This window comes from Heptranchias perlo, chromosome 7 (genome assembly GCF_035084215.1).
Source record: "Heptranchias perlo isolate sHepPer1 chromosome 7, sHepPer1.hap1, whole genome shotgun sequence".
Classification (NCBI taxonomy): Eukaryota; Metazoa; Chordata; class Chondrichthyes; order Hexanchiformes; family Hexanchidae; genus Heptranchias; species Heptranchias perlo.
The window spans coordinates 7,854,214-7,872,497 of record NC_090331.1 but is presented as its reverse complement, the minus strand read 5'-3'; the positions used below and the strand labels follow the sequence as shown (position 1 = coordinate 7,872,497).

Here is an 18,284-nt window from a genome sequence, read left to right as displayed (position 1 = left end):
GTGATCAGTTTTTCCTCCCAGACCTTAGGGAAGGTCGTGACTAGTTGCACGCAGCGTCCCCTTCCTTTTATACTGTCCTCACCGTTACCTCCTAATTCAAACCCAATGAAACCACATACAGGGCAAGAGCAGTCAGCCCTTTAGGGGAAGGTTTCCTCTGGTTGCTATTGTGTTAGTGACATCATAAACCTAGCGGGAAGATTTCTTATATTTAATATTAGCATAACCAATTCTGAAAAATTGTACCCATGTGATTTTGTTCGTAATATTGAGCTATTATTTACAGTGTCACTCTTTGTTTTAAAAGTATATTACTCAGGATGAGGGCGTCGCTGGCAAGGCCGGCATTTATTGGCCATCCCTAGTTGCCTTTGAGAAGATGGTGGTGGGCCACCTTCTTGAATCACTTTGTGCAGTTTAGTACAACTGAGGGACTTGCTAGGCCACTTCAAAGAGCCAACCATGTTGGTGTGGGACTGGAGTCACATATAGGCCGGACCGGGTAAAGGCGGCAGGTTTCCTTCCCTAAAGGGACATTAGTGAACCAGTTGGGTTTTTACGACATTCTGACAGCTTCATGGTCACATCTGCTGACTGGATTTTTATTTCCAGATTTTTATTTTAAACTGAATTGAAATGTATAGCGACCAGAGGAAATCCTCCCTCACCGATTACGCTGTCACTGCCGCTGTAAAGTGCGTTTGTTGTGAAATGGGTTGGTGGCATGGCATCAGGTCCAGCACCGTGAAGTGATACGACGTGTGTTTGAGCTCGCGTTCCCCAATCCCTTCCCAGCTGTGCCGAGGTGGGGCAGCAGCAAACCAGAACATCAAACACAAAAGAAAACACTTTTCTCCTTTTACAAGGACGTTGCATTTTCCGTACAGCTGCCAGAAGTGAGGCATGTGGTGGGACTGGCCTTAACTCGTTGATTAAGGAGCACGCCTGGAAGCCTTCATACCATTCCCTGATCAACACCTGCTTCAGTGCACAGAGGGCCAATTATGCAATCCTTGCAATTGAAAGGGTGGATTAGACTGTGGTTTCCTTTTTGCTCTGTGTGTGTGTGTGTGTGTGTGTGTGTGCGCGCGCATGTTTCCTGGAATAACTCGAGCAACTCTCTGCACCCTTGAAACCGCTCTGCCTCCGGTACGGACCAGAGTGAGTTTAGTATCTGTACCGACCTACCATTAACTTTAACTCATGGTACTGTAGGTGATTGCATTCCAGAGTGGAATGTGACCAATTTCTTCGAAAGTCTGTTCTAGTCCTTCAAAGTTTATTTTAATCATTGCTCCTTTATTTAATTCTAGAGATATGGAGAATTTTTTTTAAAAGTGTTGATTTTGCACTTTACTTAGTACTGTGCATCTCTTTTTTAATCCAGTGAAAGCAATGCCATTATTAAGGAGAGAAACCGTCTGTTTACATCCGTGTAAAATGCTGCTTCCTGTTTCACAATGTGAAACCATTCATTAAACCTGATAAAGTGGCATAATTGAAGTGTTTAAGATGATTAAAAGATTTGATAGGGTAGGTAGAGAGAAACTATTTCCTCTGGTGGGGGAGTCCAGAACAAGGGTGCATAAACTTAAAATTAGAGCTGGGCCATTCAGGGGTGATGTCAGGAAGCACTTCTTCACACAAAGGGTAGTGAGATTGATAGGTGTTTGTTAGGCAAGGATATTAAGGGTTATGGAACCAAGGCGGGTAAATGGAGTTAAGATACAGATCAGCCATGATCTAATTGAATGACTGAACAGGCTCGAGGGGCTGAATGGCCTCCTCCTGTTCATATGTTCCTTACATATTTAAATCACAGGCTTTAATGTAACATAGATAAAAAGGCTGCAGGTATACTGCCACTTTTGTGACAAAATTTGACACCGAGCCACGTAAGGAGATATTAGGACAGGGAGGTAGGTTTTAAGCGGCGTCTTAAAGGAGGAGAGAAAGGTAGAGAGGCGGAGAGGTTTAGGGAGGGAATTCCAGAGTTTAGGGCCTAGCCAGCTGAAGCTACAGCTGCCAAAAGCAGGGCGAAGGAAGTGGGGAGATGCACAAGAGATCAGCAACCTGCTTCCTTGAGAGCTAGAAAAACGCCCCCACCCACCCACTGGGGAGCTTCAAACCTGAAAGCTGAATCGCAGGCTGCAGATTAGCCTCCATTTCCTCCGAGATCGGTAACACAGAAGGGTGTCTATTGAAAGCACTGTGATGGTGATGCCAGGACCGTTGGAAGAAATATCGAGCAGGATGCAGCTGTTGGCTTCCTCTCGCATGTCAACACCATGCCCGCCTCCCAGGGCCTGAAACTGCCTTCAGAATCTCAAAATTATTGAAGCTAGCAGGTGGCACTACACTGCCGATTTTCCCTCTGTATGGGAGAAAGCTTATTTGCCAGGCGCAAAGCAGGGGGGAAAGGGGCGGAGAATCTTGACGCTGTGTCTCCGCCCCCTTTCTGTTGCCCGCCTACTCTATAATAGTTGTGTCTATTTTAAAATATTTCTCCCACCTGCGCCGCTCATGTTTCTCCTTCCCTCTCCCTCACCACACGTTCCCACGTCTGTGCCCTCTTTCAGCCGTCTCTCAGGCCTCCTTCAGCCGCTCCTGGGCCCCCCACGGTCGATTTCCTGCTGCAGCCCAGCTCCCGTGCTTCGGCCATCTGCACCTCTGCTCTTGTGGCCTGGCTAATACCCCTGCCTCCTGCTGGGTTTCCCCCTCCCCCATTTTCCACAGTTGTCCCCAGGCCTGTTGTTATGCACCAACCCGCAGCTGCACTGCAGTCGTTCCCGGGCCTTCTGCTCTGATGCCGTCGGCCCTGCTTCTGTGTTTCGGCCGTGCCCTGGGCCTCTGCTGTGGCTCATTAGGTTGCACTCTCTCCTCGGGTGAGTCAGAAGGTTGTGCGTTCAAGTCCCACTCCAGAAACTTAAGCACATAACCCAGGCTGACACTCCCAGTAGGGAGGGAGTGCTGCACTGCCAGAGGTGCCGTCTTTCGGATGAAAGGCTAAACTGAGGCCGCGTCTGCCCTCTCAGGTTGATGCAAAAGATCCTATGGTACTATTTTGAAGAAGAACAGGAGAAGTCTCCCCGTGTCCAGGCCAGTATTTATTCCCCAACCAACATCACTTTAAAAAAAACAGTAAATCAAAAGCAAAACTGCGGATGCTGGAAATCTGAAATAAAAACAGAAAATGCCGGAGAAGCTCAGCAAGTCAGGCAGCTTCTGTGGAGAAGGAAACAGATTTAATGTTTCAGGTCGATGATCTTTCGTCAGAGTTCTGACGATAGGTCTTTGACCTGAAACGTTAACTCTTTCTTTCTCCACAGATGCTGCCTGACTTGCTGAGCTTCTGTGGCATTTTCTGTTTTTATTTCACTCAAAAACAGTTTATCTGGACATTATCCCATTACTGTTTGTGGGACCTTGCTGTGAGCTTTCTACATTACATCAGTGATTGCACTTCAAAAAGTACTTAATTGGCTGTAAAGCGCTTTGGGACACCCTCAGGTTGTGAAAGGCGCTTTATAAAGGCAAGTTCTTTTTCCTGGGCCTATGACCAGCCATTTCCCAGACCCTCCTACTGTTCTGGCCTTCCCGGATCCGCTCCCAGGACCGCACGTGTGTAAGGCCTAATGGGAAGATAGAGGAGAGAGAAAGAGTGGAAAGAAAAAATAGAGGGCTAGACATAGGAGTAATAACTCCCAGGTGTAGACAGATGGGCCAAAGACAGGGTGGGGGGAGAGAGAGAGACTTCAGGGCAAGGAAAGGGAGATCAGAGAGAAAAAGAGAGTGATTTTGGATATAGTAAGGCATCAGGGAGAGATAGTGAACGGCAGAGAAAGATAGTTCACAGGATAAGCAGAGCACGCCTTAGGGGGCCAGATGTCAACATTAATTTGGCAGGCGTACAGAATGTATCCATTAGCAACGAAAAGGTAATGTAAACAGTGGAGAGGGAGTTTGAGAGAACAGAGAGAGCAATGTAGGAGAGAGACCGATAGCAAGGCATTGGGGACCAATCAACAGACAGACAGATGGATTGGGGGGGGGAGCAGAGATCATGGGGGAAGCAAAGTGTGCCTCATGGTGGGTCACTGACGAGCAGTAATTCAGCAGGCAAGCAGATCCCTCACTGATTTAAGAGGTGACAGGAGAGCCCAGGATGATGATCAGAACGGGAGGACGTACTCAGAACGGCGGAGGTGCAAGGAACCGAAAGTGACCGGGCATGGGAGCGAGGGCAGGAGGCTATGCGATGGCAGCCATCAGGCAATGCAACCCACCCCTTTCCCCCGTAGCTTCCAACCTCAGCGATTTCCCCTCCCCACCACCCCTGTTCCCCGCAGCCTCCAACCTCAGCGACTCCCTTCCCCACCACTCCACATCCCCACTCAAAAGGAGAGAAGAGAAAATGCAAAAAGAGGAGACGGAGAGAAAAATGTGACACCCACACAGGTAAGAGCTACGCCTGTCCTCAGACTTGCTGTGAGCAGCACCATGGGAGACCCACTGGTAAATTAATTCCATGATGTTATTTGTTTTAAAAGGCCCTGCTATTCCATGGCCTCCTTGCTTCTAGGCTGCTCTGGTGGTGTCACTGACAGGGAGTAGCCCTGTGTCCTGTTTATTTGTATCAGGCAGGTTGTGACTTGGGAGCTGCCTGCTCTCCTCCCTCCCTCCCAAGCGCTCTCCTCCCTCCCTCCCTCCTGTGCGCCCTCTCCTGCCCGCCCCCCCCCCTCCCTCCCTCCTGCCCCTCCCGAGTGAAGAAATTGCTCCTCATCTGAGTCTTAAATGGCTGACCCCTTATCCTGCGTTTATGCCCTCTACTTCTAAACTCTCCAGTCAGGGGCAATAACCTCTCAGCCTCTACCCTGTCAAGCCCTCTCAGAATCTTATATGTTTTAATGAGATCTCCTCTCATTGTTATAAACTCCAGAGAGTATAGGCCCATTCTACTCAACCTCTCCTCATAGGACAACCCTCTTAGCTCAGGAATTAATCTAGTGAACCTTTGTTGCACAGCCTCTAAGGCAAATATAGTCTTCCTTAGATAAGGAGACCAAAACTGTATGCAGTACTCCAGTATCTCACCAAAGCCCTGAAAATTGTAGTAAGACTTCCTTACTCTTGTACTCCAACCCCCTTGCAATAAAGGCCAACGTGCCATTTGCCTTCCTAATTGCCTGCTGCACCTGCATGCTGACTTTTTGTGTTTCTTGTACCAGGACACCCAAGTCTCTCTGGACACCAACATTTAATAGTTTCTCACCATTTAAAAAATATTATGTTTTTCTATTCTTCCTACCAAAGTAAATAACCTCACATTTCCTCACATTATACTCCATCTGCCGCCTTCTTGCCCATTCACTTAACCTGTATGTATCCCTTTGCAGACTCCTTGTGTCCTCCTCACAGCTTACTTTCCCACCTAGCTTTGTATTGTCAGCAAACTTGGATAAAATACATTCAGTCCCTTCATCCAAGTCATTAATATAGATTGTAAATAGCTGAGGCCCAAGCACTGATCCTTGCGGTACCCCACTAGTTACAGCCTGCCAACCTGAAAATGACCCGTTTAACCCTACTCTCTGTTTTCTGTCCATTAACCAATCCTCTATTTATGCTAATATGTTACCCCAACCCCATGAGCCCTTATCTTCTGTAACAACCTTTTATGTGGCACCTTATTGAAAGCCTTTTGAAATTCCAAATATACTACATCCATTGGTTCTCCTTTATCTACCCTGCTAATTACATCCTCAAAAAAACTCTAATAAATTTGCCAAACACAATTTCCCTTTCATAAAATCATGTTGACTCTGCCTAATCATATGATTTTCTAAGTGCTCTTTTACCACTTCCTTAATAATGGATTCCAACATTTTCCTGACAACTGATGTCAGGCTAACTGGCCTGTACTTCCCTGCTTTCTCTCTCCCTCCTTTCTTGAATAGCGGGGTTACATTTGCTACCTTCCAATCCGCTGAGACCGTTCTAGAATCTAGGGACTTTTGGAAGATCATAACCAATTAATCCGCTATCTCTGCAGCCACCTCTTTTAGAACCCTCAGACGTAGGCCATCAGGTCCAGGGGATTTATCGGCTTTTAGTCCCATTAGTTTCTCAAGTACTTTTTCTCTACTGATAATAATTACCTTAAGTTCCTCACTCTCATTAGTCCCTCGGTTCCCCACTATTTTTGGTATGCTTTTTGTGTCTTCTACTGTGAAGACAGATACGAAATATTTGTTTAACGCATCTGCCATTTCCTGATTCCCCATTATAATTTCTCCTGTCTCAGCCTCTAGGGGACCAACATTTACTTTTGCTACTCCCTTCCTTTTTACATACTTGTAGAAGCTCTTAATCCGTTTTTATATTTGTTGCTCGTTTACTTTCATATTCTATTTTCTCCCTTTTTATCCATTTCTCGGTCACCCTTTGCTGGTTTCTGAAACTCTCCCAATCCTCAGGCTTAGTCTTCTTGGCAACATTATAGGCCTCTTCTTTTAATCTAATACTATCCTTAATTTCTTTAGTTAGCCACAGATGAATCACTTTTCCCATGGAGCTTTTATTTCTCAATGGAATGTATATTTGTTGAGAATATTGAAATTTTCTTTAAATGTTTGCCATTGCTTTTCAACCATCATACCCTTTAATTTATTTTCCCATTCTACCTTTGCCAACTCGTCCCTCATACCTATATAGTTGGCTTTATTTAAGTTTAAGACTCTAGTTTCGGACTTAAGTATGTCACTCTCAAACTCAATGTGAAATTCTATCATATTATGATTGCTCTTCCCCAGAGGATCCTTTACAGTGAGATTACTAATTAACCTTGTCTCAATTCACAATACAAGATCAAAAATAGCTTGTTCTCTGGTTGGTTCCATGACGTATTGCTCCAGGAACACCTCTATTAAATCTCTCCTTAAGCTTCTCTGCTCTAAGATGGGTGACTAAAAGCTTGGTCAAACAGGTAAATTTTAAGGAGGGTCTTGAACCACTTCCATTCTGATACTCCCCACACCCTGGTCTTTGAGACAACAGCTGTGTTTCAGATTTTAGAAAGCTTTTCACTGATGGTCTGAGAATATATGTGCAGCAGCAGGGCTGAGGAGACAAGCCCACAGAGACTGCATCAGGGCACCAAGGGTTTGTCTGTTTGTACGGTTTTGAATGAGGGATTAAAGTCCACAAGCAGTGAAGATTTGTCAATGAGTTGACCAAATCAGAGAGGAGTAGGATACTGCTCCCGTCCACTAACCCCCCAATGACCTCAGTCATCTACGTTTTGGGAGGAGCTTCTTAAATAATTTTTTTAAATATTTTTTATCAAGCAACTATTCAACTCCATCTGCTTTCCTGAGTAACTAATGTCAGGCTGAGTAAATTGATTATGTTTACGGTCCAGGTCCTACATTTATTTTACATTTTATTGACAAACAAATCTGTGATAACAGCACTTGAATATGTAAAGCTGCATTTACAAGTGTGAGTTGCAGGCTCGAATCTAATTGGGGGGGGTTCAGGTGGTTTACATGTAGAATAACAGACACCTGGGAGTGACTCACGGGCTCGAATCTAATCGAGGGGTTCGGATGGATTATTTAAGTGCTGGTTTTAGCGCTGATATCACTGTAGTAAAGCCCTCTTTACAGTTGGGTAGGTTTATGCCTGTAATGTTAGTTTTTTTGTTTCAGTGTGACAGTGCATGAGCTGAACACGTATAAAAGCAGCAGAGCAGAGGGAGTTGTTTCCACGGTAATTTGAAGGTTGAACAGGTACCCTTGGGAGAGAGTAAATAATTTCTGCTCAGGTTTCAGTGAATTCACTCCAGATTTTACCTTCAAAGATGCATGCTCTTACACTCGTACAAAAACAGGGATTCCCCAACAGAAATGTTGGAAATATTTGAGGTTAGTGTTCATGACCCTCCCCTTCCTCTGGACCGGGGGTGGGGGGAGGGTAAGACCACTTGTAACCCAATGGAGACTAAACATCGAATGTGGCAAATTCCTGTCTATGTGGCTCAGTACCTGCCACACAAAACATTTACAAAATCCAGGCTGACACTCCAGTGCCAGTATTGAGGGAGTGCTGCACAGTCGGAGGTGCCATCTTTCGGATGAGAAGTTAAACAGAGGGATCTTTTACGTCTGCCCTCTCAGCTGGACGTAAAAGATCCCACAGCCACTATTTCGAAGAAGAGAGTTCTCCATGGTGGCCTGACCAATATTTATCCCTCAATCAACACCACTTGGTCATCATCACGTTGCTGTTTGTGGGATCTTGCTGTGCACAAATTGTGCGTTTCCTACATTACAACAGTGACTACACTTCAAAAGTACTTCATCAGCTGTAAAGCGCATTGTGGATGTCCCGGGATGGTGAAAGGCGCCATATAAATGCAAATCTTACTGTACCCAAGCCTTTGGAGAAGGGGGTTCCTGTTCCCCAGTACAAACCCTCACCGTGAACACAAAAGGAAAGCACAAGAGGCTGATGGGTCAGAGTGCTAAGGATAAACACCAGTCCCTTTCTTAAAGAAAATGGTAAGAATGAAATATTTCTCTCTCCTGCTGGCCTCCCCAGGCCGTGCCCGTCTTGGGTCGGGGGGGGGTGGGGGAAAGGGGATTTCTGGTAGGAGACAGCTGTTGGTCAACTGGTAGGTATTGCAGAGCCACTGCCCGGTTACAGACCTCTCCCAACCTGAAAACATCTTCTTGGGTCGAGTACAGCGAAGAGTTAAGTGTTTGGAGTAAAGCTCCCTCAACTCTGCCACCTCTGGTTGGAGATATTCCAGGAGGTTTCGCCATTTCACCTCCCGCTGCCACACTCACGCCATTGGTCGCCCGAAACATCCATCCTCACCGTGCACCGCCTCCCCACGCCAATTGGAAAGCGAACAGACTCTTTGTTACCTGGTTGACTGACAGTCAAGAATCATCCAAACAGCCCTTTTTCCACCCCTCCCCCACCATCGCCAACATTTTTATAACTAATAAAGAAAAGCATGCAAAGAAAATGGAAAAACACGCATTTTGTTTTTACTACCCCTATGATTTTTCTCCTGGAGATTAATCTTTAATTCGTGGAGACTCCAGGACAATCCTGGAGGGTTGACGACCCTACCCTCAACGTGCCTCAAGCTCAAAAGAGCGCCCCCCTATGGGTCTTTGCTCAGCTCTTTCCACGACAACATGCCTTGAGGTCAGAAACTCAGCAAGGTGGGGGGCAAATCATACGTGAAAGAAAGACTTTCATTTATATAGTGCCCTTCACACCCTCAAGCTGTCCCAAAAACACTTTATAGCCAAGTAAGTACTTTTGAAATGCAGTCACTGTTGTGATGTAAGAAACACAGCAGCCAATTTACGCACAGCAAGATGCCACAAACAGAAATGAGATAATGACCAGATAATCTTTTTTTTTAAGTGATGCAGGTTGAGGAATTAAATATTGTCCAGGACATCAGGGAGAACTCCCCTGCTCTTACTCAAAATAGTGCTGTGGGATCTTTTACGTTCACCTGAGACGGCAGACGGGGCTCTGCATTGATTGCCATCTGCAGCCTCACCTCCATCTATCCAAGCAACATATGGTAGAGTGAATCGCTGTAAGTGGCCCTTTCAGTTCAAGTGATATGGAGAAGCTGTGGCCTTTTAATTAGACCGTTTTGGATGGGGTAGCCCCTGCGGCCATTTTGATCTCATCCTTCCAGAATCCCAACCCTAGTGACTCCTAATTAAAACCTTTTATATATAAAAAAAAACATGCACCTGAAAAGGCAGACATCAGTTTAACATCTCATCATTTTGTGAAGGACGAAATTTGTCCAGGAAATTAAGAAAACTTCTACTCTTCATCGAATAGTGCTGTGGGACTTTTAATGTACACCTGAACCACAGGAATAGGTAGACAGAGCCTTGCTTTTAATGTCTTAAGCAAAGGTCAGTACACCAGACAATACACCAGTCCCTCAGTACTGCAGTGGAGTGACAGTCTTGGATTATGTGCTCGTGTTTTGATGTAGAGATCAAACCCACAATTTCTGACCCGGTGCTACCAAATGAACTAGACTGTCACACCCACTGAGCGAACAGTGTAAATATATACATAGCTTCCAAAGGGCACGTTCCAATTTGTTTTGGTGGAGATTTTTTCCTGCCTGTTATCGAGAAACTTCCATTTATATAGCACCCTCATGACGTCCCAAAGTGATTCACAGCCAATGAAGTACTTTTGAAGTGTAGTCACTGTTGTAAAAAAATAAGCAAACCTGGCAGCCAATTTGCGCACAAGCAAGGTCCCACAAACAGCAATGACGCAAGTAACCAGATAATCAGCTTTTGGTGGTGTTGGTTGATGGATAAATCTTATTGGGGCACCAGGAAAATTCCCTTGCTCTTCTTCAAAAAGTACCATGGGATCTTTTACTTCCACCTGACAGGGCAAGGAGGGCCTCGGTTTAACATCTCATCCGAAAGACGGCACCGCCGACAGTGCAGCACTCCCTCAGTACTGTACAGAAGTGTCAGCCTAGATTGTGTGCTCAAGTCTCTGGAGGGAGGCTTAAACCCACAACCTTCTGCCTCAGAAGCAAGCGTGCTACTAACTAAGCCGGTGGTTGGGGAATTGAATCATCAAAGCACTTCCAGGTTTGGCACAGCACAGGTTAAATGCAGAATGAAACTCCCTCAACAATGTGTCTCAACTCTTGATTCAGAAGAGGAGCCCTTACTTTTTTTTTTCTTTTTTTAAAAGAACTTTTTCCAACTTACCTCAGAACAGCAGGACTGCGATAATTCAAAATGAGACCACGAAAATTTGCAACAAATGTTGGCTCAAAATATATTTTACTAAATAACAGAAAATAAAGGGACATTAGAAGTCAGTAATTAAATCAGTCCGGTACATCATACTAGCTTTAACAAAGTTAGAACATAAAACTGAGCCTATTTTTCAAAGATTGTACATCATTGGTTAAGTATGAAGAGTAGGTTAATACTCCTCCTCCCCCTCTTCATCACCCTCGAAGGAGTCAATGCCAACCTCTTCATAATCTTTCTCCAAGGCCGCCATGTCTTCACGGGCCTCAGAGAACTCCCCTTCCTCCATCCCCTCACCCACGTACCAATGGACAAAGGCGCGCTTGGCGTACATCAGATCAAACTTGTGATCAAGGCGAGCCCAGGCTTCAGCGATGGCCGTGGTGTTGCTCAGCATACACACAGCACGCTGCACCTTGGCCAGGTCCCCACCGGGCACTGCAGTGGGAGGCTGGTAGTTGATGCCAACCTTGAAACCAGTTGGGCACCAGTCCACAAACTGGATGCTACGTTTGGTCTTGATGGCACCAATGGCAACATTGACGTCTTTTGGCACCACATCACCTCGATAGAGCAGACAGCAGGCCATGTACTTGCCATGGCGAGGGTCACACTTGACCATCTGGTTGGCTGGCTCAAAGCAGGCATTGGTGATCTCAGCCACAGACAGTTGCTCATGGTAAGCCTTCTCAGCCGAGATCACAGGAGCGTAGGTAGCCAGAGGGAAGTGGATACGTGGGTAAGGAACTAAATTGGTCTGGAATTCTGTCAGATCAACATTCAAGGCACCGTCAAAGCGAAGGGAGGCTGTGATGGAGGATACAATCTGACTAATGAGCCGGTTAAGGTTGGTGTAGGTTGGGCGCTCAATGTCCAGGTTTCTGCGACAGATATCATAGATGGCTTCATTGTCTACCATGAAGGCACAGTCCGAGTGCTCGAGGGTGGTGTGGGTGGTCAGTATGGAGTTGTAGGGTTCAACTACAGCTGTGGAGACCTGCGGAGCCGGGTAGATGGAAAATTCCAGCTTAGACTTCTTGCCAAAATCGACAGAGAGACGTTCCATCAGCAGGGAGGTGAAACCAGAGCCAGTGCCTCCACCAAAGCTGTGGAACACAAGGAAACCCTGGAGTCCTGTGCACTGGTCAGCCTGTGGAAGAGATCATAAATGGCAGTAGAATCCTTCATAGCAAGGAACTGTAATTACAGATCGTTGACATACTTGTAGTTACCGCAGGAAGTGCTCACTCACCAGTTTACGGATCCGGTCCAGAACTGAATCAATCAGCTCCTTGCCGATGGTGTAGTGCCCACGGGCATAATTGTTGGCAGCATCTTCCTTCCCGGTGATGAGCTGCTCGGGGTGGAACAGCTGGCGATAGATACCAGTACGGACCTCATCTGGAATTCAGAACGGCAGACCGAGGTCAGGTTATAATCCAATAGGATGCATTAACCTTGAACAGCTAACCATATTTTCACCGGTGAAAAAAAAAGGACTGAAGGGAGACGATATATAGGTCTTCAAAAGTAACGGAAAGGTATAGATGAGGTTGAAGTAGGTAAACTATTTAACTTGGACAATGAGCAATGGACTAGATAACAAGTTAAAAAAGTAACATAGTGGTTAAGTTACTGGGCTGGTAATCCAGAGGCCTGGACTAATAATCCAGTAGAACCCAGGTTCATTTCCCACCATGGGCAGTTTGAATTCAGTTTAAAAAAATAATTCTGGAAATAAAAAGCCGATACCAGTAAAAGTGACCATGAAGCGATTGGATTGTCGTAAAAACCCAACTGTTTCACTAATGTCCTTTCAGGAAGGAAACCTGCCGTCCTGACCCGGTCTAGGCCGACGTGTGCCTCCAGTCCCACACCAATGTGGTTAACTCTTAACTGCCCAACGAAGTGGCCTAGCAAGCCACTCAGTTGTATGAAACCTCTACCAGTGGTTCAAAAAGGCCCACCACCGCCACCTTCTCAGGGCAACTGGGGATGGGCAATAAACGCCCACATCCTGAGGATGAATAAAAAATAATTCACAAAAGTGACAGGGCTTGAGCAAAGTTAGGGATTTGAAAAAATATTCCCTCCCCCTCCCCCTCCCCCTCCCCCCATCCCATAGCATAGTCGGCATGGGGAATAGACTCTCAGAGTAAGTAGTTGACACAAGGTTAACTAACACTCTTAAAAGGAGCTGTTAAGGAAGGTGATTGAGAGTTAGTTAGCCCTGTTCGATTTTATTTTCTCTCGGAGGTAGGGGAAGGAACTTAGTGTTACTTAAAGTCTGTCGCACAGAATTGGTCCATGCCAGTGTTTATGCTCCACATGAGCCTCCTCCCTCCCCTCTTCGTCTCACCCTATCAGCATATCCTTCTATTCCTTTCTCCCTCATGTGTTTATCCAGCTTCCCCTTAAATGCATCTATGCTATTTGCCTCGACTACTCCTTGTGGTAGCGAGTTCCACAATCTTTCCACTCTTAGGGTAAAGAAGTTTCTCCTGAATTCCCTATTGGATTTATTGGCGACCTGCTTATATTTATGACCCCTAGTTCTGGTCTCTCCCACAAGTGGAAACATTTTCTCTACGTCTACCCGATCAAACCCTTTCATAATCTTAAAGACTTCTATCACGTCACCCCTCAGCCTTCTCTTTTCTATAGAAAAGAGCCCCAGTCTCTTCAGCCTTTCCTGATAAGTATGTCCTCTCAGTTCAACAGATGGTGGGTAAAATCCATGACAGCATAATTATACACAAGACACTGGATGGAGCAGGCTTGATGAGCTCGATGGTCTTTTCACACTCTGGGTTTTCTTAAGCCTTTGTAGATGATGCCCCAGTCTCACCCAGCTGGTGCCTGAGTTACGTGATGCCTTGTACCTTCACCAAAGCCACGTTTATTACCCACTCCAGTTAAGTACCAAGGAGGTTCTTTCTCCCAATCATCTGCCGTAACTGCGTCAGAAGATCGTCGGAGAAACGGTGGACAATCGGGAGAACTGTTGCAGAAATTCAACCCCCCCCCCCGATGTCTCATATTAAATTTTACACATACACAATATGATCCAAAAAAAGGAATTTATACCAGATAAGCACCAAAGGTGGGTAAGGGACATGCAAGGTTTGCTGCATTTATTTGGGAAGATCCACAGCTTGAAAATGCACAGACCTTACATAGAATTTTACAGCACAGAAACAGGCCATTTTGCCCAACAGGTCCACACCGGAATTTACGCTCCACATGAGCCTCCTCCCACCTTACTTCGTCTCGCCCCATCAATAAATCCTTCTCCTTTCTCCCTCATGTACTTATCTCGCTTCCCCTTAAATGCATCCAAGCTATTCACCTCAATCACTCATGAGTGAAGAAGTTTCTCCTGAATTCCCTTTTGGATTTATTAGTGACTATCTTATATTTATGGCCCCCAGTTTTGGTCTCCCCCCACAAGTGGAAACATCTTCTCTAAGCCTTACCTATCGAACCCCTTCATAATTTTAAAAGACCTCCATCAGGTCACCTCTCAAGTCTTCTCTTTTCTAGAAAAAAGAGCCCCATTCTGTTCAGCTCAGGACTCTCCTAAGCTTAGGCTAAATCCGAGCGAGGCCTCTTGTAGTGACTGGTTCAAACACGGTAGCGGCAGACGCCTAGAAGCAGATCCGCACGTCTGGCAAAGGAATGGTAACTGATGGTGGGGCAAGGGGGGAAAAAAAATGAAAAGAAAACACCGCAAGATGAACAAAACTCAAATGAATTCCATACTAACCGATCACAGTGGGCTCCAGATCCACAAACATAGCCCTGGGTACATGTTTGCCAGCTCCCGTCTGGCTGAAGAACGTTGTGTAGGAGTCATCCCCTCCTCCAACGGTCTTGTCGCCCATCATCTGTCCATCGGGCTGGATACCGTGCTCCAAACAGTACAGCTCCCAACAGGCATTGCCCATCTGGACACCGGCCTGGCCAACATGGATCGAGATACATTCACGCTGGGAATAAACAGGCAACACCACCTTCCAATTAGAAATACTGACCAAAGAACAAAAAAAAAATGAACAGAACAATCTTGCCTCTGAAATTATGTCAGCCATTTTACTCAAAATGTCTGATCAGTCTACTCTTCACTCACCATCGTTACATCTCTCGTCTTTACAAGCTATTGGAGCCCTATGTACTGTTCTGTCTGCTCGACTTAAGAAGTTCTGTTTCTCTCTGTTCCTGCCTTCTCCCCCCCCCCCCCCCCAGTCAGAGCCGAACTCTGGTCTCCCACAGCGACAGGTGCAGCCAACTTCAACAAAAACAGATTAAATGGTCATTTGTCTTGTTTGCTGTTTGTGGGATCTTGCTGTGCCACATTTCCCTACAAAACAAGAGTGACTACACTTCAACAATAATCAATTGGCTGTGAAGCCCTTTGGGACATCCAGAGGATGTGAAAGGCACTATATAAATTAAACTTCTTTCTTTTCATAAATTGCAGACTCCGCCTTGCCCCATCCCTTATGATAATTGCAGAAATGTTACAATTGGATATATAGAAGGACAAGGGCAGCAGGCGCATGGGAACAACACCACCTGCACGTTCCCCTCCAAGTCACACACCATCCCAATTGGAAATATATCGCCGTTCCTTCATTGTCGCTGGGTCAAAATCCTGGAACTCCCTTCCTAACAGCACTGTGGGAGAACCGTCACCACACGGACTGCAGCGGTTCAAGAAGGCGGCTCACCACCACCTTCTCGAGGGCAATTAGGGATGGGCAATAAATGCCGGCCTCGCCAGCGACGCCCACATCCCGTGAACGAATAAAAAAAAAAAAAAGTTGCAGGAAAGAGCAGGGGAGTGGGGACTAATTGGACAGCTCTTTCAAAGAGCTGGCACAGGCATGATGGGCCAAATGGCCTCCTCCTGTGTTGTATGATTGATAATATTTCTGCAATTATCACACTCCCCCCCCCCCCCCGTTCCTTTCCGTTCACGGGTCAGGGACACGCAGGCGCAGCACTCCAGAAAATTCTATGGAATCTTCTTTTTGTGGCTGAGCTCGAGCAGTGAATGAACCTGTCGCATCACAAGCCGCCTTACAACGATGACTTAGGCAGTACCTTTAACGTAATAATAGAAATGTTATAAAGTGCTTCACAAAAGCCAGAAACAACTGGAGATGGAGAAATGGAGGGAAAAGGGCGGGGGGGGGGGGGTGGGGGGGAGGTGACTGAAAGCAAAACGAGAGGTAGGTTTACGAGGAGGCTTTGACGGGAGGGAAGAGATGTCCCGGAGTGTGGGTAGGAAGGCTGCAGGTGCAACCGCTCGTACTGCTTTCTGAGCACGAGGCGAATCAATGAGCTTGGGAAAGAAAGACTTGAGCTACACAGCGCCTTCCACGACCTCAGGACATCCCAATTGAAAATTTCAAAACAGAGATCGATAGACTTTTGTTGGGTGGGCGTACCAAAGGATTATGGAACCAAGGCGGGTAGATGGAGTTGAGATACAGATCGGCCATGATCTAATAAAATGGCGGAACAGGCTTGAGGGGCTGAACGGCCTCCTCCTGTTCCTAATCAGAGAGGGCTGCCAACCCTAGACTGGTGTGAGGGGGGTTTGGTGGGGGTGAAACGTCTGAAGGCCCTGCAGCTGGAAATGAAGCAAAGAGAAGAGGGTAGGGAACGTATGGGAATGTAGAGCTGAAGGATGTCGCTGAGGTAGGGAAGGCCTTGGCCGGGGAGGGATATGTAGACCAGAGCAAGGATTTTTAAATCGTGGCTGAACCCTTCCGTCACACGGATCCTAGCCATGCTATCGGAGGGTGGGGATCAGGTGAGATGGGGCAAAAAGGGGGCAGTCACCAGCCCCTGTTATCCACTCAGTCACCAGCTGAACACTACAGATCCATTTAAGGGGAAGCTGGATAAACATATGGGGGACAAAGGAATAGAAGGATATGCTGATAGGGTGAGATGAAGTAGGGAGGGAGGAGGCTCGTGTGGAGCATAAACACCGGCATGGACCAGTTGGGCCAAATGGCCTGTTTCTGTGCTGTACATTCTATGTAAACGTCATACAAATCATAAGGTTGCCGACCGTCCTGGAGTCTCCAGGCATTAAAGATTAATCTCCAGGCCACTACTGCGAGCAAAACCTGGGAGAAAAATCATGGGATCATTAAAAAAAAATGGTGTGTTTTTATTTTCCATTTTCTTTGAACACTTTCATTTTATTGGTCGTAAAAATATCAGAGATGGGCGTTGGGGAGGGGGGGTGGGGGTGCGGAGGGAGAAACGGCCATTTGATGGACAGTCAAGAATCATCCAATCGGATAACGAAGAGGCTTAGCTCTCCAAACCCGTGAGAAGGCGGGGCGTTGCGAGGATGGACGGGTCTGGCAACCAATGGCGGGAGTTTGGAGGGGGGGGTGGGGGCTGCGATTGGTCATGTAAGGAAACCTCCTAGAATACGTCCAACCATAGTCGGCAACCTCTTATCAACACGCAGTCACACTGAGCCAATGCATTCCAACTCCCCCAAGGCCCAATACTTTGTTTACCTTTTTGGGTTAGCGCAATTAGTTTAATGATTAACCAACCCGGAAAGGATGTGTGCTGCAACCAGTTAAATCATTAACAAACGACTGGAGTAACTAGCTCCTGGACAGCCAGCTCTGCAGGGCATGCGGTGTCCTTGCTGGCAACCTGCTTCAATAAGCTGGAAAGTGGGGGGGGGGAAATTAAATTAAAAATATTTTTAAAAAGGTCAAAAGGCCCATAAAACAGGTAAGAAACGTACTTTCGACAGCTCATATCCAAGTGGATTTCAGCTTGAAAGAACTTGCATTTATAAAGCGCTTTTCAAGACCTCAAGATGTCCCAAAGCGCTTTACAGCCAATTAAGTACTTTTTGAAGCGCAGTCGCTGTTGTAACGTAGGAAACGCAGCATCCAATTTGCACACAGCAAGATCCCACAAACAGCAATGTGATAATCTTGCTTTTTAGTGATGTTGGTTGAGGGATAAATATTGGTCCAGGACGCCGAGGACAACTCCCCCTGCTCTTCTTCGAAATAGTGGCCGTGGGATCTTTTACGTCCACCTGAGAGGGCAGACGGGGCCTCGGTTTAACATCCCATCCAAAAGACGGCACCTCTGACAATGCAGCTCTCCCTCAGTACTGCACTGGGAGTGTCAGCCTGGATTATGGTCTCAAGTCTCTGGAGTGGGACTCGAACCCACGACCTTCTAGGTTCAAGTGTTACCCACTGAGCCATGACTGAAACCCATGTGGCTACAGCTCAAACCTTCAGCACTGGGGTCAAACCTTCGCCCTCATTAAAAACACTTGCTCACGTTGACAGACCCGCACAGTGCCATTCAAAACAAGTAAAGCTTCACAGGAAGGGCCGTCTGGGAGCGAAAATACAGGCTTGGAGAGACCAGCTTCTGGAAAGT

The 18,284-nt window shown here is 46.4% G+C and overlaps 2 protein-coding genes across 2 annotated transcripts in view; one reads left to right on the top strand and one right to left on the bottom strand.

The window, feature by feature from the left end:
• Positions 1-4,031: 4,031 nt before the first annotated feature.
• Positions 4,032-18,284, top strand: part of LOC137323499 (tubulin alpha chain-like) — a 122,244-nt gene continuing 107,991 nt past the window's right edge. The window contains exon 1 of the mRNA XM_067987019.1: positions 4,032-4,458. Coding sequence (XP_067843120.1) covers positions 4,276-4,458 — 183 coding nt within the window. The 5' untranslated portion in view covers positions 4,032-4,275. The remainder of the gene's footprint in view (positions 4,459-18,284) is intronic.
• LOC137323498 (tubulin alpha chain) overlaps positions 10,847-18,284 on the bottom strand; it is a 31,065-nt gene continuing 23,627 nt past the window's right edge. The window contains exons 2-4 of the mRNA XM_067987018.1: positions 14,605-14,827; positions 12,091-12,239; positions 10,847-11,988 (exon numbers count right to left, since the gene is read on the bottom strand). Coding sequence (XP_067843119.1) covers positions 11,011-11,988; positions 12,091-12,239; positions 14,605-14,827 — 1,350 coding nt within the window. The 3' untranslated portion in view covers positions 10,847-11,010. The remainder of the gene's footprint in view (positions 11,989-12,090; positions 12,240-14,604; positions 14,828-18,284) is intronic.